This window comes from Anas platyrhynchos, chromosome 1 (assembly GCF_047663525.1).
Source record: "Anas platyrhynchos isolate ZD024472 breed Pekin duck chromosome 1, IASCAAS_PekinDuck_T2T, whole genome shotgun sequence".
In the NCBI taxonomy this organism is placed as follows: domain Eukaryota; kingdom Metazoa; phylum Chordata; class Aves; order Anseriformes; family Anatidae; genus Anas; species Anas platyrhynchos.
Window position 1 is genome coordinate 60,140,673 of NC_092587.1, and position 22,782 is coordinate 60,163,454.

The 22,782-nt window shown below is 45.9% G+C and overlaps 1 protein-coding gene across 2 annotated transcripts; it reads right to left on the bottom strand.

Moving 5' to 3' along the window:
• Positions 1–89: 89 nt before the first annotated feature.
• On the bottom strand, positions 90–22,777 carry SLC37A3 (solute carrier family 37 member 3). Of its 2 annotated transcripts, none has more exons than XM_027447759.3 (15): positions 22,625–22,777; positions 20,789–20,954; positions 19,807–19,921; positions 17,291–17,383; positions 16,724–16,807; positions 15,352–15,497; positions 14,664–14,760; positions 13,469–13,553; positions 12,220–12,401; positions 9,732–9,873; positions 8,396–8,497; positions 6,391–6,438; positions 5,193–5,344; positions 3,421–3,486; positions 90–2,557 (listed from the first exon to the last, which is right to left on the bottom strand). In XM_027447759.3, exons 2-15 carry the CDS (start codon positions 20,887–20,889, stop codon positions 2,465–2,467), a joined length of 1,506 nt encoding a protein of 501 aa, XP_027303560.1. In that variant the 5' UTR covers positions 20,890–20,954; positions 22,625–22,777; the 3' UTR covers positions 90–2,464. The 2 variants fall into 2 exon arrangements, with proteins under 2 accessions (XP_027303560.1, XP_027303521.1); XM_027447720.3 differs by having other exon boundaries at positions 22,607–22,752.
• Between the last annotated feature and the right edge of the window lie 5 nt (positions 22,778–22,782).

Below are 22,782 nucleotides of genomic sequence, written 5' to 3' on the forward strand. Positions count from 1 at the left end.
ACCTACAACGAGGACGAAGAGAAGTGTGCTCAGCAGAACCACGCTGGGAAGAGTGACGCAAAGCACACACACACACGAGTCACCCCAGATCAAGTCAGGTTAAGTTTATTTACCAGATCATTTTGGACATTCTCAGATTGAAAACCGTTTTCTGTCTGAGCACCTTGAGGAAATACACAGAACCCAAACGCAGGACAACGACGACAACAACAAAAATCCCAAAGCCAGGGGAATGCCCGGCTCACTGACAGGGGCCTGAGAGCAGCAGCACCCGTAGAGGCAAGCTGCTGGGCAGCCTGTGCCTGCAGAGCTCGCAGCACATCTGACGCTTCTCCAGAGGGGACAGAAGTGTTTACAGGAAGCCATTTGTTACAGGGGCCTGCCTCCCCGCCGCCCCCGGCCACGTCCCTTTCCCACCCCACCTTTCATCAGCAGCTTATCTAGCGCCTGGCCGGCCACAAAGCCCATCCAGGCTGGAATTTGAAACCGGAGAGACTCAGACACCATGGCTGGGGCAAACGGTGCTGCCATCAATTTTGGAACCAAATTTCAGGGAGTTTTGATTCTGTTTGCACAGGGGGGCTAATGAGTAGCTTGGGATGTGAACGGCAGCCCCAGGGCATAATTGTGAGAACACGATGAGAGATTCTCAGTCCCCTGCTCTAATTATACAGGCAAAATTGGGATAGGAATGAGAAGAGAGAGGAACAGGATTTCAGGTCCCCTGTCAGATTAAAGCCATCGTTTTCCCAAGCACTGAAATGTTGAGGATTAGCAAAAAAATGCAAGAATCACCTCCACCAAGAAGGAAAAAGAATGTAAAAAAACAAGTGTAAAAATGAAGCAAAGCTGTGCACAGAGCCACCACTGCAGAAGCAGCAATCACCAAGCAACCGTTCCGTACAGTAAGACCGTAAGGCACTGGTAACGCTCCACTCGTTACAATCAACACGTGACTAAAAATCGACATTCATAAATTAAAAAACAAATCACCGTACGTTTTAAAAAGGCAAATTTTCCCATTAAAAAACGTTTCAGATTCTCAGCTCCAAGAATTTTTGCGCCCTCATCTGCCCCTGTCCAGGCATCGCTGACTAGGTGGAAGGAGTACTTGCTCAGAAGTTTTGCTGGCTAACACACACACACACACGCACCATAACAGAACATCCCAAGGCAAAAGCAGAAAACAATTTGCTGAGAAGTTACTCAGTGATCCCATTAACAGCACCAACAAATGTTAGAGGTGTCAGCCAGCTTCCCTCCTTACCGCATCACTGTGAAATGCTCAAATACTCCCATACTAAGTGCAGTCACGTTTTCTGAGCTCACTTGCATCTATTTTCCTCTTCAAGATACAGCTCAGCTTCAAAACCCTGGAGTCTGAGGTCCCCTGTGCAGCCATAGGCAGAGGAACACGGGGGAGACAGCAGCACTTGCTTCATGATACTGTTCCACGAGGAAGCTTCCGTCCCTGTCTGGAAGCCCACATCTGAGAGCAGCCAGGTCCCTTAAATTCATGTAATTCAGTTCTGATTTTTCCCTTGCTGGAGATAAAAGCAGTTGCCTCATGAGAACGAAATCAGTGACACCAGCTTCCTTCAGTGTCACCAGACAATCCCATTTTGGTCAGTATTGATCAAAGTTCAAAAAACAAACTGGTAGTGAAAGTAATTGTGTCCCGTTCCTGATCCCCAAAGCCATTCAAGGTTCCTTTAGAGGCAAAGGATCTATTAAGGCTTTTTCTCAGAGATCACAGTAAAACATTATCCAAGTATTGCACACTATTTGTCTGCTTAAATATTTAAAAACCGAAATCTCATTTCCCAGAGATTAGTAGTAATATTAATAAAAAATGCTAAAAACAAATATGGAGTTAACCTCTCCATGCAAATCTACTGGAATATGAGAGTTATTAGCTGGGGGTAGCAGAGGTCCATCTCTGCAGAGATTTAGCAACAGTACTTTTGAAACAATCGGACAGCACAAATTCCAAATAGTTTTGCCCTTTCTAAAAGCTACATAGACTACCCATGAAATGCAGTGTGTGCTTTCGCCAGCACAGCAAAGCATCAAAATTCATTGTAAGACAGCCTCCCCAATGTCAGTTTTAAACACCTGACCTTTGGCCAGGACATCCAGAAATAAATAAGAAAGGGTAGAGCAGTGAGACCACCCAGCAGCAGGCCCCAGAGCGACTGCTGGCAGGAAAGAGCCTGGTGGGCTGGGACAATCCACCAGCCCCGGGGATTGTCTAGCTTAAATCAGCAGCTCCATGATGTGGACGGTCTCAGGACGGGTATTTGGTACTTGGATATTGAGCTCAGAAAGGCGGGTCCATCACACCTCGCAGAGCTATTTTGAGTTAATCCAAACCTGGAGGATGAAACAAGCGAGTCTCCCAGAGATCTGAGCAGCATCCCAGCTGTCAGGCCCAGACAGCCGGCCTCCCAGAGGCAAGCAGAAGTCACTCAGCCAGCATCCGCAGGCGCCGCTCATGCAGAAGCAATCTGATCTCCCTCACTATCAATGGTGAAATGAACAGGATTGTTGAACTCGTCTGTGGGAAGAAGCATAACCAGGACAATTAGCGCACAGCAACCCCTGCTGCAACCCTCCTGCACTCCAATGAATGTTCAAGGCCTTCAGAGAAAGATACAGGCTAAAAGAAGCAAAAACACAGTGGCACAGCAGACGAAATGTCTGGGACTGCACAGAAGCTCCTGTGCTTTCAGCTGTCATGACCTTTTCATGAAGAAGCTGAGCTCTTCTCCTTCCCAGAGGCCTTCCTAAAGGCCTCCCCTGCTAGGTCCCAAAGTGGCTTTTTCAGTGGCTTTGGTCCCAAAGTCAGCAGAGACGCTGAAACAATTCCTGCCACCTCCAGCAGGGAAGAACAGGTGAATCCAACAGTGTTCACCACCACAGCAATGCTGAGGAGATCAGGGCCTGAACCATCCCCTCTCCCACTGGTGTATCAGGCCAAGACACTTTCATTTTAGTGTCAAGATCTTCATCACTCCTTCCACTAACTTTCAAGGGCTGACAAACAAGCAGCTCTCAGAAAACATTAGGAATTACATATCCCGGAGATGAATGAGCAAAGTCCTGCCTTGGAAGCCAACCAGGTGGAATGCACTTTGGGAAATGCACACAGGTATTTTTAGGCAAGCATTTTTGGATGTCTGCCAAAATCTCAGTTCCTGTTGAGCAATGTGCCTTTAAAGGATGTAAGGGGAACCCCGCTGATTTAGACACCCTGAGGCAAAGGCACACCGCAGACCACTCTGATAACTGCACCAAAGCTTGCAGATATTACACACACAGGCTGCGTGCCTACGTCACAACGGTTATGCTCTCACAAAAACTTTCTACTGCAAATTGAACTTTAGCACAAGGATAATAATAAAAAAGGATGTTTCTTACCATTAGAATAAAGAAATAGAAAACCCACATCCATCCTAGGTTCTCCTGGATCAAGGACACTAAATACTAAAAAGAAAAGGAAAAACATGACTCAAACTGGGAAGACAAGCACGACTCTCAGACATTACTCTTTCGTTTTCTAGAATTTGTGGGCTGTTAACACTCCATAAAGAGCTGATCTCAAAAACCTTCCAGCTGATCTTTTCCTGTCAGAACAGATGAGTCAGGGCAGCAGCCTTTCTGTGCAAAGCCCACAGTCTCAAAGCACAGGGACCATCCTGAAGCTTTACAGTAACTCGCAGCAGCACAGAGCCAGAACTGAACTGCAGCTTCAAGGGGTGACAAATTGACTCTGCTGAATACAAGGTTTTTGAGCAGAACACTGGGATGTAAGTGGATATAAGTACTCTCAGAAGAACTAAAAGCTCTAGAATGGCTTATAAATTACACAGGACACATTTTCAAGAGCTGTGCAACCACTGACTACTTAACCCTTCAGCGCAGGCAAGGCACTTGAGACTCCAGTCTGTTCCGAACTGCATCCTGGTTCTACAAGCCTACACAGTCTCTAAAAGAAAATGTATTCCCCATTAGCAGATTTATATTCAGCTGCTGTACAAGGGCTTCCCTTCTTCTCTTCTGGGTACATGAGCACAAAACAGGGTCTGAATTTCCAACACGTTCCCTGTGCGTTTGCTGCTATTCACACACCCCCAGAATGTCGTCATGGCTGTCTCTGCTGAAATCAACGCGAGGTTAGGATGGGAGGCGGGTGGGATTTTTCAGAACTGCAGACCCAGTTTTTATGGTGACGGAAGTTTCAATGGTATGTGCGGGGGAAGAGAGAAACGCTGAAGACAATGTAATAAGAAAAGCGAGCGTGGCAGCACACTGTAATACGGCCACGAGGCACTTGTAATTTTCCACGCTTAACAGATCTAAGTGGCATCTCTCTTATGAAAGAGACAGAACGATCGTGCTCGTCAGGCAATAAATGACAAGAACAAATCCAAATCCCTTCAGAGCAAAACTCGTGTGCCTTGCCTAAGTCGTTGGTATTTTACCAGCGCTAGAGGATGCCTGGAATAGAACTGGCTCTGATCCTCCTACTAAGTCCTCCCCTCCCAAAGCACCGCTGTGTTCCTCCACATAGCTAACGCTTGTATTTGAGAAGTAAAAACGTCCCCAGTGGGCACACTGTCAGCTTCCTTTTCTGCAACAGTCTAGTCTTCAGGCCCCTGGCAGCATACTTGAAGGACTATCGCAGCAGGTGGTGCTGGATTTACAGGGTGCAAGAGACAACCACAAATAAAAAAGGGGAACCAAAAATAAGTGCAAATTTTAAATCACTTTGTAAACACCATAACAGGCATTCTAATTTCAGTCAGTTATACAGGTAAACTTTTCTGTAAGCAAAGGTTTTTTTTTTTTTACCTTTGAGCAAAAATCCCAAACAAATTTCAAAATATCTTATTTGTACTCTTTGTGAAGCTGACCTTGTCTTGCTTTTTTCAGTTCAGGATATGAATGTCTCAAACTCATTTGATTTATGGAACTGCTGTAGCGTTAGCACTGGGAATACTTAATTTATTTGTTAGTTACATTTCTTCCACTGGAAACATAAAACACATTCCCATGGTTGTTTCTTAAATAAATGCATACATACCTGCCACGCTCCACACAACTTTGGATCGAGGAGCACACTAACCTCTCTAACCACAACAGACTCCCCGGCTCCTTCCCTACACCTCTGTTTCGCTTTGCAGCCTCACCTGCCCCACTGCAGCGCCAATGCTGCCCGTTCCATCCACAATTCCCGTCACCGTTGCCAGAGCCTCGCTGCTGCCTCTCACCAGGTCCTGACGCCCCAGGTCAGCAGAAATTGCAGAACTGATCATGTTGGAAGGGCCTCCGATGAAAAAGCCTGAAATTGCCGAGATAACAGCCTTGGTGCAAAAGAAGCAAGGGGACGGATGCTCAACAGAACGTCTTCAAAACACAGATTCTACCATGCACAGCTCAGGAAAAGGACTCGTTCTAGGGACAGTGCTCACAGACTGACTGCGGGTAGAAGCTTACCTTCCCGGCTGAAGAGCGCAGTCCTGGCACACTGCGCACACCCACAGTACGCGCACAGAAATTGCCAACAAGCTCATTTTCACTCAACGGCAAAAACAAGGTAATTAGATTTGGCACACTGCAAGAACAGTCAGGATGCACCAAACTGAATACAAAATGCTACTTTTGAACAGCATGCGTATACCAACCCTCAACACGAAGCAGATACAGACATGTCCCTACTTTGGAGCAGTACAGCCCCATGCTATAGCTTCATTCTCCAAGGGCTGGTGGAGAAATGGAAGAAAAAAACCTCCACAGGACAGAGAATTCTGAAATAGGAGTGTTTGGAAAGAAAGGCTCTATTCATGCAGGCTAATCTTAATTCCATAACACAACATCATACGTCTGGGAGCACAGAAAGCTTGTGACCTTTCGCAGTACACAGGGCATTTGGGGCTCTGACAAACACCTTCAGATTTGAGCTGCAGCTCATGACTTTGCATACAACTCCTTCCCTGCTACAGTTGATGGTTGCTGTAGCACAGGTAGCAGCAATTAGCATGTGTCCATGCCTCAGACACCAGGTCACTGCAAGGTATTTTGGCATAAATCTGCCTTCCATTATATTGAGCCAAGGCAGACCCCTGTAGTTCCAATCCATTATTCCATATAGTCTATATCCTATACCTCCCTCTGGAAGGCAGTTTTTCTACAGCTTTATTCCAAAGGTAACATAAGTTGGGCTTCAGATAGTAATCTTTCTGCAAAACCAGCAGGGATGACAGCACACAAATGCACTACCACCACCTACACGTGGCGTTACTGATCCCGGTACGAAGCACATACACACACGTCACATCCATACACATAGAACTCCTACTGGCCTGACGGTGCCATTTGAGACAGTACCTGTAATCGTCATGATCACAGCATTGATAGGTTTGCTGTTGGGAGAACCTGCAGGAAAAAGACCAGATAAGTATAAATAAAACACATGAACTCAAGAATGCCATTTATTTAGGATCAGAGACAAGTATGCACACATCCAGTTTCAATCACCTTTCCAGTTACCTACAAAGTAACAGTAGCTTCTACATAACTAGACTTCTACGGAGATTAGTCTTACTGCAAACACATTTAGAGACGGAAGGTCCAGAAGTTCCCTGACAGCACTTTACAGTAGGAAAAGCCACCTTTGCCATTAAAAGTTTGTGCCCTATTTCATGATTAGGTTTGCCTGGGTCTGGGTTCCAGCCCTTGTTATGACTTTTCCCACGACACAGAGCTTGCTCGTGTCAAGAGACAGAGGACTCGCCTTTAAACACCACTTGAACAGTAATAGAATCCTTCCTCTCTCTTTCTGAAGAAGTTAGACTCAGACTCTCCCACCATAAAGTACTTCCCTCAGCACTTGAACAGCCTCTTCCACCCATTCTGAATTTTCCAAGCTCTTGCTTAACTTGCAGAGATTAGCTTTGGAGGTAACAATCCAGCAGCTGCCTAAGCAATGCTGAGCAAGAAGCAAAAAACCCTACAAAACCCCATATCCAAACTCCTCCTTACAAAACCATGCCTGGGTATTTGAGGGTTCTGCTTGCCTTTCCAGGAACCATACCATGCACAAAGAATTGCTTTGCCCTCAGAGTTCCTCCATGCTTCTCAGACGTTGTTTTCCCCAATACCTCCCACCCAGGCATCATCAAAACTCCCTACTCACTGCCCCAACTTCAGGCCACGCATGGTCAAGTTACCATGTGAGAGACAAGTTGCAGCCCTGTTCTTATATTCTCAGCCTGTTATCACTTATGCACAGCACAATATAAGCATAAAAAAATCTTCCTAATTTGGCCAAGGGAAATTTAATGATGACACTGCAATAACTCTGCATTGCAAGTCTAAGCCTTCTGTATCTGGCTCAACAGTACTTCGTGTCGAGCTGAGCACAAGACAGCTGGATCTCTGGCTGCTCTGCTATCTAGTACAAGCTTCAAACTTCCTCAGCAATAAAGCTGTATTTGCTTCCAATTCACTTTTGACACTAATGAGTTAGCTCAAGAGCTGCCAAAACTCCACCAAACCCAACCCTTGCTATTTAATGATTACACCTCCCTGGCCTTACTCTGAGACCAGATGAGTAAGCCAGCATGCCTCTCAAAAGGCACACTTCACAGTTCACATCCAGCTCTGGCAATGGTTTCTGTCCACAGATCTCAAAGCACTCTATAAAAGCTGTCCTGCATCACCACCTCACTTCAGAGGGAGACACACAGGAAAGAAATGACATTGAAGTGAGTTAAAGCCCGCTGGTACCACTGGAGAATATGTCTCAAGATACGAAACTGCTGCCCTCAGAAGAGCTTCAGAGATGTCTCACAGAAATGAGACCTGCCTGCCCTACTCAGTTTACCTGGCAGACTCCTTCCAATAACAAATAACCAAGAGCTGTATCTTCTATAAGAGGCAGAAACTCTTCAATTTTACCACTTACAGAAGCGTAAGTGGTGAAGCCTAGGAGCTGCTGCCTCTTTGTAGCACATGTACCTCAGCACAGCTCTGTCCCCAGATTCTCCTTCCTCTTACTACAGAGGCACGCCTTTGATTTCCTGCTCTGCCAGTTGTGGTTTTGATACAACGACAGTGCCAGAAATCTCACTGACACTGGAGAAGGATTAGGACCATAACTCACCGGCACGGGGAAATCCTCCCACTCAGAAAAATTCTTTTCCACCTCATTAACCAGATAACAGATTTCTTTCTGTGCGGTGCCACACGCCAAGTAAAATACGCCACAAGGCACCACCCTGATCCATAAGCAGCTTCAAGACCAGAGAACAATCCGAACAGGCTGTACTTTGGTTCTCTTTAAGAAGCACCAAAGGAACCTCTGATTACTATACAACAAAAGCATACTCACGGCTGTATCCAAAGAGAGAGCCTACAGCAAAGAGCAGGCTCATTGCTAGCACTGGGGCTCTCTTCTGTAGCACGTCAGAAATCAAGCCCTGGATAGTCCCACCTACAAAAAAATAAATCGTTATCAGGCTTAGGATGCTAACACCTTGAACATAGCTAAGTCATTTTTACTGAGCCCAGTGGCCTCTTGCTTTCTTATGAAGGTAGCTTTCAGGATTGTCAAGAAAATCTAAGTCTCCTGCCACCCTTAAACCCCAGACACAGAGACAACTGTACACCTAAGTGGTCCAGACAGAGCAGAGAAAACTACTCGTGCTGCTTTCCCAGGAATTTATTACTTCTTCCCCCTCGTCTTGGCATGCAACTAGTCAGTGCTCCTGCTTTCCTTTTCCTTCCCCTGTAGGACCATCACAGCAACCACAACTCTGGACGTGAGCAAGCTTAACATTGTGGCTGCTTTCTTTAATAGAAAGTACAGGAAAAGGCAGTTCTTTTTCACAGGGAAGGCATTAAGCACACAGGGGGCTCACATTCCCTGCTGTCTCACCTACTTAGGGTAGGTGGAGAGCTCATTGCAACAAACTCTGATAGGTGATACAAATCACTTCATGCATCTTTGCTACCTCCACAGGAACCGCTCTGCTGGTAAAAACTAGGATGTTTGAGAAAGCATAATAAAAGAAAGGCCACAGAGGCAGAAAAACTGACCCTGAAAATACCAAAACAAGGATGCCTATTCTAGGAAAGCTAACTGGACTAGGTAATAAAGTGAGAAATTGAACATGGGAGTGTGGGAGCCTAATCACATACACAGTACGCTCTTTATGCTGGAGGAATAGGGGTGGATTTTGCAGCCAACAGACCCAAATGCAATTACATTTGGTTTCACTAAAGATAACAGAGTTGCGCCTGCTCTATTGGGTTTTGTGCTGAGCCTGTTCTTAAAAATACGAGACAAAAGGTATAGTACAGAACCCAATAGCACAGACCTCACCTCTCCCTCAAGGGTACCTGACAGAAAGGAGGTAGCATGCAGCTGAGACACCTTGTAGGGGGCGCTTTTCAGGAAGCCCTAGCAAATAAAGAAAAATGCCTGCTGGGGGCAGCGTCTGAGAATGCTACACTGTCCCTTAAATCACGTGTGAACTCTTTCGGGGACATTTTGCTATGCCTTTTAGATAACGGCCCAGCAGCCACATACCTACCTGGCCTTTTTGTACATCCAGTAAGCAGCTAGATTCCACTGAATGTGACTGCTCTGAGCTGCTTTTGCTATCTTGCATTTTCAAATGTTAGCAGGGCAGCTGCAGGAAGATGTCATTCACTCGCTCACTCACCTACGATTCCTCCCACATCGTACCAGATGGAGAGCTGGTCAGCTTCTGCTTCTTTCCATCCAAAGTTGTTACTGAGGTAGAAGGGCAGCCAGAAGAAGAATGAGTAATTCACCAGTTTCAAGCAGGCATAGGCCAAAGAATACTGGAACAAAGAGCGGGCCAGAAAACAGTTAGCACTTGAGAAATACAAGCAGTGTTTCTGCTTCTTCCCATAAAGCTCTACACCCAGACGAAGCTTTCAGAGGGAAGTGCTTCTGCATTTCATTTAAGAAGGCAGCATTATGAAAGCTTAATGCTGAACATCAAAGGGAACCCGGGAATACAGAAATCACTGTCAAGAAGGTTATTTTCTTTTCACTGAATGCAATGGGTTAAAATGCTTCCCATGCAATCTTGAGAGGAACTGACACCAGGCTTCAAAAATAAAAACCAGAAACCACACAACAAGAAATTTAATTCACCTTCTAAAGAGAAGGGAGCCAACCGTATGACATGAAACAAGCCTGAGATTTAGTCATCTGTGCATCATGCTGAACAAAGTTACACGAAGTAGTTTCTCTTCTGCTGCCTTTTGTTGTTCAGAGGGCTCACCTGCTTACAGCACCAGGAGAGAGAAAGCTTCATTCGTGACCCCCAGGTAAGTATTCCAGGACACAAGATCACAAGGTGAAAGGTTTGGCCAAAGCTAAGCACACAGCTCCAAACACAACAGCTGAGACAACAGCTCCTGCCCCTGCCTGCTCCTTCGCTCGCTAGCAGATTTCCTTTAGAGCCTTCCTACATGGTAACAGTTCCTCCTCTGGGATCGCTGGCCCAGAATGCAGCAGGATGAGGCACACTATTGCGGTAATGCCTCCTGATAAACACTGGCAGTGCACTTTAAGGAACCCGTATTTGAAGAGTTAAATGAGTTAACGAAAAAATACCCTGCTAGGGGCACAGCTTTTGAGAATGTATGTATATGCATGCTGCTGTCCTTGACTTTTAAAAAGCAGAATATTTTGATATATCAAACAGCACAAAATCAGCTCTTCTGAAATTCTACCAATAAATACATCATTTTTGCTGTATTTTAATTGTTTTTCCACTTTTAGAGGACACAAACTAACCTCCATCACATATGTAATACATAGGAATGGTAGAGTTCTCCTGCCTCTGGGTGTGAAGATTTGCGCCATACAAAGCAATATTTATTACAACATGCTTAAAAACTGTCATCCAGATTGTATGACCAATTAAACACTGAATTGCTAGAGGCCCAAGGGAAAACTGTCTATACTGAAACTTTTCCAACCATATCACTCAGCAGGAGAAGAGAGCAACTACAGAAAAATGAGTCAAATAAAATCTTTGTAGGATTGCAACAGAGCTGTGGAGGTTCTCTCAGCATTTGGCTTCTCACTCACTGATCTGACAGCACTCCGGCTTGCCTGGTCACTGATCTGACATCAGATAAAACTCACAGCCTCAGAGGTGTTCACGTTGCTGTGTTAGTACACAGAAGATGCCCTCAAAATTCCAAGTATAGAAGCAGCAACACCGTTTGTACAGTACCTCCTTATGTTCTGGCCAACGAAAAAAAGCCACACCAACTGAGGCAGCCTCGACCACTGCTTAGAAACTGAAGGTTCCTTGTATGCCATCCCATTCTTAGCACCACCAAAACCAAGCCATGGCTTATACAGCATTTAGCCGTATTAGGCAAGAACTCAAGATGGCTATATTTTCATCTGCCATCCCTCAACCAAGGTCTTACCAACAGAATTGTGGTTGTTCAGCACGCTTGACACTGACAATCCACTCAAACCTTTCTAGATTTTGCATTGCCTTAATCAAAACAACCAGCTGCTTAACTCATTATCTGACAATACCATCCATTCAGTAATTCTGCTTCATGATCAAATCCCAGCAGCTCACACTGTACCACTGAACAAGCCCTCCTGGCCTTTTTCTCATGCTGGCTCCACTATGCAAGGGACATACAGCCCACTTGCACGGGAAACTAACAGTATTTTTTAATGGTAGATTAATTTTTCTGCTGGATCAAATCCACAAATTGGGCAACGCTGTCGATGCAGAAGTGCAAGTTCTCACACAGGGGACAGGATGAGGATATGGGGAAATTGCATCACCAGGCCTTGTTTCCAGTCGTAGTTTTAAAACACCCACTTTGTCACGTTACATCATGACGATTAAGGCTTTCCTGGCCAGCTTTCTGCTCTAAAGCAACTAAAAAGCACACCCAAATATCAGTGCCACAGTTTGGTGTGATGCTCTGCTGGCAGTAAGAATCCCATTTTTGGGTTACCAAGAAAGCATCCTACAACCACTGCCTTTGCTCAGGGACTCTCTTCTATTGAATGTTGATAACTAAAACACACGGTCAACATGTTAACAATCACATCAACAAATGCTGACAACACAAAAAGTCAGGATTATGTTTAACAACATAAAAAGTCAGATCCCACTCAAGAATCCGTGTCCTCACCAGTATTACACCTGGAAGGCAACAAGCCTGGAAAAAGCCAATGGCCTTTGGCTGGCTGTCAGTGTCAGCTGCTTGAATGGAGTAGTTGCGGTCATCATCATCCACATCGTCATCACCCATTAACGGTCTGTTGGCATCTTCCTCGACACTGCCTTCGTCGTCAGCTCCAAGCTCAGGAAGGCCTGAGGTACACAGGGGATATGCAACAGGGACAAGGGACCGCAGACTGCTCACCCTCTCCCCGCTCTAAAGCTACGCCCGCTTCTTGTAAGTGATTCTCACTTCTAGCAGTTCCCTCGCTCTCCCATACCTCCATCCTCTGGCTTAGAAACTCTTCTAGATGGTGTTCTGCAGTGCCGCCAGGTTCTACCCTTTATCTTCTAATGCTCTTGAAAGTATTCTGTCTGATCCTGGCGCCGGCTTTGTCTGTTCTGAATGTCTGGCCATTAGTTGGAAGACAACACATTAGTGCATTTCCCCCCTTATTTAGTTGTTGGGACCCTTCAGCCTGGCTCCTGGCTACCACCTCCCTTCCGTGTGGAGGCAGAGCGTGCCACCAGCCGCTCAGACAGCCGCTGCCTGTCAACGCCTCTGCTGGAACGAAGGCCCAGGGACTGCACTGAGCTTTTGGGCTGCTGAGCATTCGTACGCACGCTGTTTATGGTGGTGTTAGTGCTACCAACTTTACAGCCTTTGCAGGCACCTGGGAAACCTCCTCCATGGCCCTGTCAAAGCCTGAACGTTCTTTTGTTCTCCTGTTACACACAAGCCACCACCTCCTCAGAAAAGGACCACGTCCTGCCTGAGGGCTGTTTAACTGGCTGCTGGGAACCTGCACACAAAAAGCACTTTCCCTTCCCACCGCAGAGCTAACGCCTGCCACAGTTTTTCTTCCTGCAACAGCCAGTTATTAGTTTGATCACTGTTTCTTAAAAAAAAAATAAAATTATTGATTTTCCAGGTGAAGGAAAACTGAGAATTAGGCACATCCTAATGGAAGCATTACAGCCAGGCTGTTTCATCTTGCTTTTAAAAATATCCAGACTATATGGATGATGCATACTGGCATTTAGAGTGATCTTGGTAAGGAGAGCATTTGCTGCATTAAATACCCTAAAGTGGAACACCATTTCGTAAGAATCCTGAGGATTAGTGCTGTCAGAACAAGCAGCACTTTTAGTACTACACGGAAAGCTGCAAATCTCATTTCCATGAAGGGGCTGAAATGCTGCAGCCCTCTTCTACTTACCCACTTCCTTTGGTGAAGTCAGGAGCCCAAAGAAGACAATGACTCCTCCAGCAAACTGCACTGAGGCAGTCACCAAGAAAGCATACTGCAGATAAATAAACAAAAGATTATTTTTAAAAGGCTTCCAGTCACGTGTGCTTCCTTGATCAATGAGGATCTCTCTATAACCCAACCTTGTCAGAGAGTAAAAATAGTTACAACAACCCAGACTAGATCCATAAAACCTGGAAACAAGTAACCTCTGCATCTCCTCAAAAGACTTGGTTCTAGCTAGGCTAAAAGACCACACCACAAAAGCTGTTTCAGTTTACTGAGGTGTCAGCAGTGATGAAGGAGTTCACCCAACACAACCACAGATCCAACTACATTGGAAGGGACTGCTCAAAAGCATAGTCAAACACCAAATTCAGACCAGGTTGCTCAGAGGTCTGTTCAACCAGGTATTGAAACCCTCCAAAAGCAGATTCTCCAGACTTCGGGCCCCTGTTCCAGTCCTTAAGTAACTTCACAGTGAAATATTTTTCCAAACACGCAGATGAAACCTTCCCTGATTCACCTTGTACCGTGATTTTTGCTCTCTCACCCTGTAACCCAAAAGAGTCTGGCTCTGATTCCTCATCAGCCTTCACATAGGCACTGGAAGACTACTACTTGGTACCCCCTAAGCCTCCTCGTCTCCATCCTGAACAAACTCAGTCCTGTTTGTCTGTCTTATAGGTCATGTGCCCCAATATGCAACATTCACAAACATTCCCTGTTTTCAATTGCCTGCCTGCTGCACTACAGGGACGTAATGCATTCCTGGCCTCTTCCCCACCGTACGTTGTCTGTCATCTCCTTGTCTGTCAAATCCTCACCACTACTCAGCAGCAGTGAATTCAGTTTAGTGAGAACCTGTGATGGATGAAGAGCATTTTGACCCAAAACAGAAGAAGGTATACTACAGCATTAGGGCTCTTCAAAAATACCAGTCACGTTTGCAGAGAAGTCTCAGGTTCATTCCTCCTAAGCCCAAAGGGTCAGGTACTCCTTCTATTCTGCCTACTGCTTCCTACCACAGAATTTCAGAAAATGAAACTGGACACTCAGATAAAAAGAAAACTATTTCTATTATCTTTCAGAGACAAGATAAGAAACTAGTCTGTGCATAACCCAGACACACAGCCCTAGCTAGAAGCCAGACAGCAATACCTACCTCGTAGCCGTATTTGAGAACGCAGGAGGCAAGGAATGCCCCAAGGATATTTCCTACAGATGCACAGGCACTCCAGAGTCCAAACACAAAGCCTCTCCTGCAGAAACAGAAGAGAATTTGGAAAAGAGGTTGCAGGGAGAGGTGACATCAAGAGCTAGACAGACATATAACATTAGAATGAACTTTAATTTATCTATAAAGTTACAATGGAGTAACTTGGGGGTACCAAATCAATAAGCAAGAAATGTTCTATCCTGAACCACTAGCATTACAGCAGCAGCAAGCTGGCAATATCAGGATTACAAGCCATGACTATAGCTCAATATCCCCAAGTGACAGGCTCAAAACCACAGTAAAAGTTAGTTTCCATTTGGTCTCCTTAGCGGTAAGTGGTCAGAAACAGGTCTTCCAGTGGCACGGCAATTTGAATTCAGCCACTCTGCACTACGAAACTTCCCAAGCTTGACCCTGTGCCTTTAGTACACACATCTGCGTTCACACCAAACTGTTCCATGGCTCCAGAAGAAAAGAGGTAATAGTAACTAGAAAGGCATGTCTCATCCCACAGAACTTCAATTCTGACCTAACAGCTGACAAAATAGAGTTCTGCCTTTTTTATTTGAGACTTTCAGCTCAGCCTGTACTCAGCGAGTCAGAGAAATGAGTCACTGCAGAAAACTCAACTTACCCAGCTTTTCCAAACCAATTGCCCATGACAGCAACCACACAGGGCCAGCCAGTGGACTGCAGCAAGCCATTCACAATCCAGAGACAGCAGTAGAACCACTTGTTGTAGAAATGCAACCATTCTGTGAGCGTGCCAAAGAAGAATACCTAGAGAGGAATTAAAAATGAAAACAAACAAACCCACAACCACACACACAAAAGAAAACACATGAGACTACTGCTAGAAGCCAGGAGCGAGGTTTTAAAGAAGTAATCATATTTCAGGGAGAAGGTCCCCCGCAGCGGCCAGGCCAGAGCTAGGCCTGGTATTGTTTGAGGAATGGCTCAGAGCTAACAGCACCCTCTGCTGAGCCACCGCAGCACTAACTCCAGAGCCAAAACAACTCGTGAGATACACGCACTAGAGCACGGCACTTCCACTCCCAAAGACTTATTTTTATAAATAGCAGTCCTAATCGGAGAGGAGAAGAAAGACAAATTCTTGTAGTAACAACACTAAAAATAAAGTAGCCTCATGATTTGTCACTGTACTGACATCTGAATCCACAAGGCTCTATGCAAACACAAAACCCTCAGTAGTTCCTTATCTCAGCAAAAATTAACATAAATACCACAGCTAGATTTCAAATTACTGCAAGTCTTACTGTAAGCCAGTCCAAATAAACACCCTTTGTGGCATGCTGTGCTCGATGCTTGTCTGTGGTCACACATTTGCAGAATGCAATAGGCCATAGTAGGGCTTGTAGCCGCTGGCTAAATCAAAAGCACGCCACACACTTTACCACTACTTCAGCTACCAGAAAGCCACAATGAGATAAGACTCATTCATGCTGATCTGCAGCGGCTTGAACCTGAAGAATGCTTTTGTTTTAGGCAGACATACTTTTTTTTGACATCTGCCCTCCGGCCAGTTACAAAACAGGCAGATGAATGCTTCGTATTGTTAGCATGCCCTTTAAAGAAGGGAGCAGAAATCGCATCTGGAGGCAAAAAACTCGATGACAGCATACGTGGGCCTGGAGAACAGTTGTAACAGCAGGCAGTCGCAAAATGTCCAAATACACCGATCTTGCACAAAAGCTATTCATCAAGTCTCTAGCCAGTGCCTCAAACTTCGGCATTTCCTTCTGACACACTACCCATAAATAGGTATTTCAGGAAGAGCTGAGTCATCTCATGTAGCCTTATGCTTGACACAAGGAAGTAAGTGCAGCCAGGACAGAGTTTTACGCTGAGACTTTGAGACCACTGAGCTACAGCGACAGTTCGTGGCAAGATTCACACAGAAATAGAGCCTCTGCTCCTAAAATAGAGCCCTGCCCCTAAATCCTGACAGAGATGTTTCTAAATCATGCTAGTAAGTTCCAACTTACCACCAGAGCAGACGAACACATGCCAAAAGACAAAACCCAGCGTAAGTTCAGGCGATCCCCAACAATGCCACTGACAAAGAGACCCTAAGAACAAAACAAGGCATCAAGTAAAGCCACAAAATGTGCATCCATGGCCTGCAAGAATTAAAAAGAAGTAGAAGCTGACCCAAATGTCACTATACCAACTTACTGTTTGGTTTTAACCACTTCTGCCACCAAAAAATCCCTGCTTTTTAAGTTGTTCACTAAATTTCTTACCTTTAAAAATTTCAGCTGAGAGTTCTTGGAGAGACAGAACTGCCTTTCCTACCCACTGGTGATAGGGGTGTGAGAAAGTTTGAACTGACAGTGTAGTATCTCTTGCATTTGTTAACAAGCGTGTTCACATGGGACACAGGCACAGACAGAATGGACAGAACGAAAGGAAAAAAATCTGAACTAAGCTTTTTAACTGCATTAATTAGTGCTAGGTGAGTCCAACATCCTGCTACTCTGCTCCAAATGCAGATGTAAGGGTCCCCATCAAATTTAACCAAAGCTTGGCAGCTTGGGGTTAGTTTTACTCACCACAGCATAGGAGAACAAAAAGATAGTGTCCAATGTTCCCAAGAAGAGAGTTGCTTCTTCTGCATTTGGAAATAAATGGCTGCTGTTCCAGAGCTACAGAGAAAATTGTAACAAGTAAGGAAAAACGTTGAAGCACAGCTCACTGTATTATTTTTCAACACAAACTGCAACTCCAAAGCAGAAGAGCATCTGCCCCCAGCATCCTCCTATTTCTCCAACACATGAATTACCAAATCAAGAACAATTCTTATGTTATGTACTACAGAAAATGCCCAGTGCCACTTTGTTTCACTCTTAAATGACAAGCTAGCAAGCCGTGTGAGAAATGCTAGTTCTACCTGGATCAAGACAAGTGACATGGCAACACAAACCCTACTTCTAACAAGCATGCACCAGCTAGACAGCTTCTTACACAGAAACACTGATGAGCATCTTAATGAATAATACAATAAAGACATATCCTGCTTTACGTGCGATGTCTCTTCTGTAGTTATCTCACTGTCTTCACTAAATGAATAATTCCCTTATAATATTTGTGGCAGCAACCACAATAAGAAATGACAGACCACAAATAGAAAAGAAAGCATGAGAGGAACGAGGGGAAGAAATAGACTGGTTGAAAACTATTTACAATGAATTCCAGTCACTGATTTTGTTACTTTTGTGCTTACCCTCAGTTTCATTTTATTTGCAGTATGATCAAAAAAGGGAAAAGACTCAATTGTCCCCAAACCAAGATTAGTGACATCACTGGAAATCAGTAAGCTTTGAGGACGACTTGAAGAACGAATAAAGCTAATCAGGACAATTTTTTCCTCCCTCCCCACTGTACCCCCATTAAAAACAAACAAACAAACAAAAAAACACAAGCAAACAATCCATGCATCTAACTCTCATATCATTATCTTTAGCTTGATTCTCCCTCCCCAGAACAGCATTCTGTATGGACAACACTAGTTACACATCTTAAAGAGATTTAATTTTGGTAAGGCCTATCAACACATTTTCTGCCTAAGTCTCATGTGTCAAAGAGAACTAATAAAGACCTGGAAAAGTATTTGTTGCCACTTGAAGCCACCCATACCTCCTTATACACCGTTAGCTTTCAACTTTTAACCACAGTTTATCCCTGCAGTTCCAGAAGCTATTAAGAGTCTTACAAAGATATGAGAATCAAATCTCTTGTTATTGGACTTAAATTCATTACACAGCCTCCAGAGGACTTACAAATCTTTAAAGGCTGAGAAGTATAGACCTAAGTTGTCCCTCTGATAAAAACATATAGGGTCTACTCATGAAGCAATTGCAAAACATTTTCAAACAATTATTTTTAAGCATAAAAATAAAGAGCAACTGTACTTAAAAAGATGTATCAAAGTTCAAAATTGACAGCATGTTCATGTTGTTAGTCTGGTCCATCAGCCTCCAAAAATGCACTTTACTGTTAGATCAGGCAACCTGAATTAATGCCAAAAGGAAAGGAGGGCCATTTTGACCATTTTTTGGTCAAAATTGGACACATACATCTAAAATCCAGCAAAAAATTGGATCATCTTTATACCACAAAGATCATGACAGCTTCTAAAGCATTCTAGTTGTTTGGATATCAGTTAAGGAACAAAACACAAACATCACCTCGTTTGTTTTAGCATCCCAGAGATGTGAATTCCTTTTTGCCATACTATGAAGCCCAGGCCCAACTTACTGTTTTCACTAATCACAAGTCAGCATTTATTCCTCAGCCAAACATTCAATTAACTGGTGATTTGTAATGCAGATAAAGCTTAATCAGCTGACCTGGAACTCCCTTTCACTTCTCAAAAGCACCAGGACAGACCACTGCTAAAAACAAGCATACTCCTAAAAGGACTACAGGTACGAGCTAGTGGGCAGCTCCTGCGTTCCCGTTTGTGAGGTGTAAGCAGCACACAGCTTCCTTTTCTGCATGCAAACACTGCCAAAACTCCCACAGCTTTCCCCAAAGCTAGGATTTTAGAGACATCAGATACTGGATGTTCGGAGTTTTGGAAAATAACACCTTTCAGATACAAGAAAAAATGCCATTTATGATAAGCAGCTAGTACTTCCCAGAGTCTTCTCTCCTACACTGACCACCCCTTTAACAGGGCAGCAGCCCCACCACCATCAGAAAGCCCTGGCAGGATGTTAAGAGCGCTGTAACCCCTTTCACCACTTTTGTTTATTGCTGTTGACACTTCAGAGGTAGGGCCCCTCTTTCCCCCTCCCTCACCTCCTCCCTTCTGATTCCTACAGAAACTTTCTTGTGGTCCTTGTTTCCATTGGAACACCAATTTCTTGGCAATTTCTCTCTGGGGACTACCAGGAAAGATGTCACCATCAGCCGATGATCCAGAAAGCTACAATTCAGAGACCAAGTTCCCACTCACATTCAGAGAACTGTCTCTCTCAGAAAAAGGGCATCATCAGCACCTCAATCTGAGCACACTGGAAGTTACCCATCTTTCTTGGCACCTGATAGCCCCTCATATCCTTACCTCATATGGCCGGAGCTCAAGGGCTGTGCTGTTTAGGCAGGAGGGAGTCCATTGGCTTGAAATGCTGACTTTGACATTACTGAATGTCTTTCTGGAAGCATGGAGCAAGGAGTAGCTGCCAGAAAAAACACACGCACGGTTTGGCCAAATCTCCATAGGTCAAGTGGGAAAGGGTGAGACTCAAAATTCAGATACAAGCTGTCTGAGCAGGCAGTGAGCAGCAGAGGACTGACCGTTTTAGAGATAGTTGTTAGTAACAGAACCCCCAAAATTACAGGGGACACACACTGATTTTAGCGGGGAAGTGTGACATGGTCTGGACTGCAAAGGAGCTCCTCTCTTCTTTTCAGAAGAGAAGGTGACTGTGCAACAGTTAGAAAAAGAATAATAAAGAAATAAAAGAACACATTCATCTTGCTAACCACCATCACAAGTGCTCTCCCAAAGGCAGATTAAGCATCAGTGGCAGTATTGCTGTGAGGATCAAAGATCACAGCGAAGCAGTTTCTATAGAGAAGCAGCATGTTTTTCCAGCTCTTGTCAGTAGGTGTAACAGACGAGCTTTCAACACAAATCTGGGAGACCCTCAGGTCTGAAGCAGAGAAATCCCTGTTCTAGAGGTCTGCCTGCCCCCTGCAAACAGCACTTAAAGAAGATCCTTCAGTCGGATCAGGCATTAAACAAGTTCTGAGCACCAGGATTTGCTTCCTGCTCCCTTTCAGCATGCACCTCCCCACACCCACAACAGACCACTGCCTGCGTGGCACAGTCGGTCTTACCTTTGCAATGAGCCCTGTTTGTGGCAGGACTCCCCAGAGGCACAGCACACATCGCTCCACTACTGCAGGACTCCCAGACCAGTCATCACTAGCTTTTGAGTTTGTTTTCAAGCCTCAGAGACCCTCATTCTCCTTCTATGCTCTGTACCTCTCCAAATTTGTTGAGATGAACCCCCCTCCGTGCAGAAAGGCGCTTAGCCTACCTGAAGAAGGTGAGCAGGAAGACAGCAACGTGGTGGTGAGTGCAGTGGGACACCAGGCTCCTGTTTGTGGGCTGCCTCCGCGAGCTTCCAGGCAAAGCCATGCTCCAACCCTGCTCCTGTCCTGGGCCACAAAGGTCAGATGGTGCTTAGGTCATTTTTCTTCTCACTTAAATAGAAGAAGGTGGGAAGGGAGAAAAGAAGGAAGCAAATGAATTAAAGAACAAGTACAAAATGCACCCCAAGGGTGGACTTGCACAGCTAGAAATGGGAAATAACTGTGAGGACAGCCTGCTCGTTCATTCTCAAGCCCTACACTGCAGCTCCGTCTGTCACTAACTCATGGCAAGTCAGAATTTAGTGCCCTACCTGTAAGGCATGGGTGACATCTGCCCAAACGTCCAGATACCAAACAGCTCCGTCATTAAAGCTACGATACACCACACTGTTTCATAGTACTGGCTCAGGCCACACTAATCCCACTCCCTCAGCGGCGCTGGCACAGTTTGTTTCTGCACACAGTTGGGGAAATGACCCAGCTGGGCAGGGACTCAGCTACTCCACCTTGGAGACACCGGCACACAGAGTTATGCACCCAGCACATAAATTGGGTGGCTTGGCTCAGGGGAAAACAGCACCTGCAGCTGGAGCTGTGGCACGGTGAGGCCAGCCCTAGGAACAGCCTGCAGACTGCACGGGCTGGTGGTCACAGACAAGAGCTGCTTTTCCTTCCCTGTTTCTTCTTCCCCTCTCACCACGCAATGGCAGATAACAGAGGTCTCTGGAGGAAAGCACAACACCGCAACTTGTGCAACGCTGGGGGAAAAGTTCCTTCCTCGTGTAATCACTTTAAAGCCCAAAGCACGAGATTTACTACCCGCTTCGTGTCACCGTACGCAAACAAAGCTCTTATTTGGCCAAGACACCCAGCCTTTTAAAGCCGAGTCCTGGAGCTGACCTTAACACCACGTATGGTTTCACAGACCCTGCTATTGCAATAGCCATTCCTCAGAGCTTTTCAGTCTCAGCCAGCTTTCTCAGAGGCGACACGATGATATTTTTCACTCGTTTACAGACAGATTTTGGTTTCTTTTCTCTCCTTTCTTCGTGCTGCCTTTTCCCTGGGGCTGAAGAGCCAGCTGGCGAGGAGGCTGCCCTCACAGACCTGAGGACACCACGGTCATTTGTGTCACAGGGGAAGAAAAAACTTGAGGGCAGGACCAGCCCCAAAAATCAAAGCAACAAAGCACAAATGTTTAAGAAAGGAGGAGGGCCGCATTTAGGGCGTCAGGCTGCCCTGCCCACTGGCTCAGGCTGTTTGCCCTCAGCTCAGGGCTCTTCTGAAGAAGCTTTTGCTGAGCTTTCGCCAGTCCCTCTGCTTAAGATCAAAATAAGCCCCCTTAAGCTCAAAACAAACTTCCTCAACGCCACCCTGCCGCCCCGCAGAGCAGGCAAAAGGAAATATTTATTAAAATAATGCCTCTTTTCCAAGCGGGGAGGGGGCAAGAAGGGTGGGGAGGGGACGCCGGGGCGGGGGTCGTGAGGCGAGCAGGGGCTCCCTGCTCGGCGGGGCGGGCTGGGGGGGCGCTGAGGGACCCGATCCCGGACCCGATCCTGATCCCGATCCCGGATCTGATCCTGATTCCGATCCCGATCCCGGTCCCGGTCCCCCGGGGCTCCCCCCCCCAGAACCGTGAGCGGGGCTGAGGCGGCGGCAGGCAGGACGCGACCGCTCAACCACCGCCCCCCCCCCCCCTCCCGCCGCCATTCCCCGCTGTGCGCTACCAGCGATCATAAAGGAATAAAAAATAAATAAATCACCCAGCCGTAATAGCGTACCGAGCCCTGCCGCCAGCCCGGCCCTCAGGAAGTCCCGGGGAGGCGGCGGCTCTTCCGGAGGCAGGGGCCGGCGGGCACGGCGGGACTTGTAGTCCGGAGCCGGTACCGCCGCCTCAGCGCCGCGGGGCTGCTCGGCGGGAGGCAGGGAGAGGCTGAGG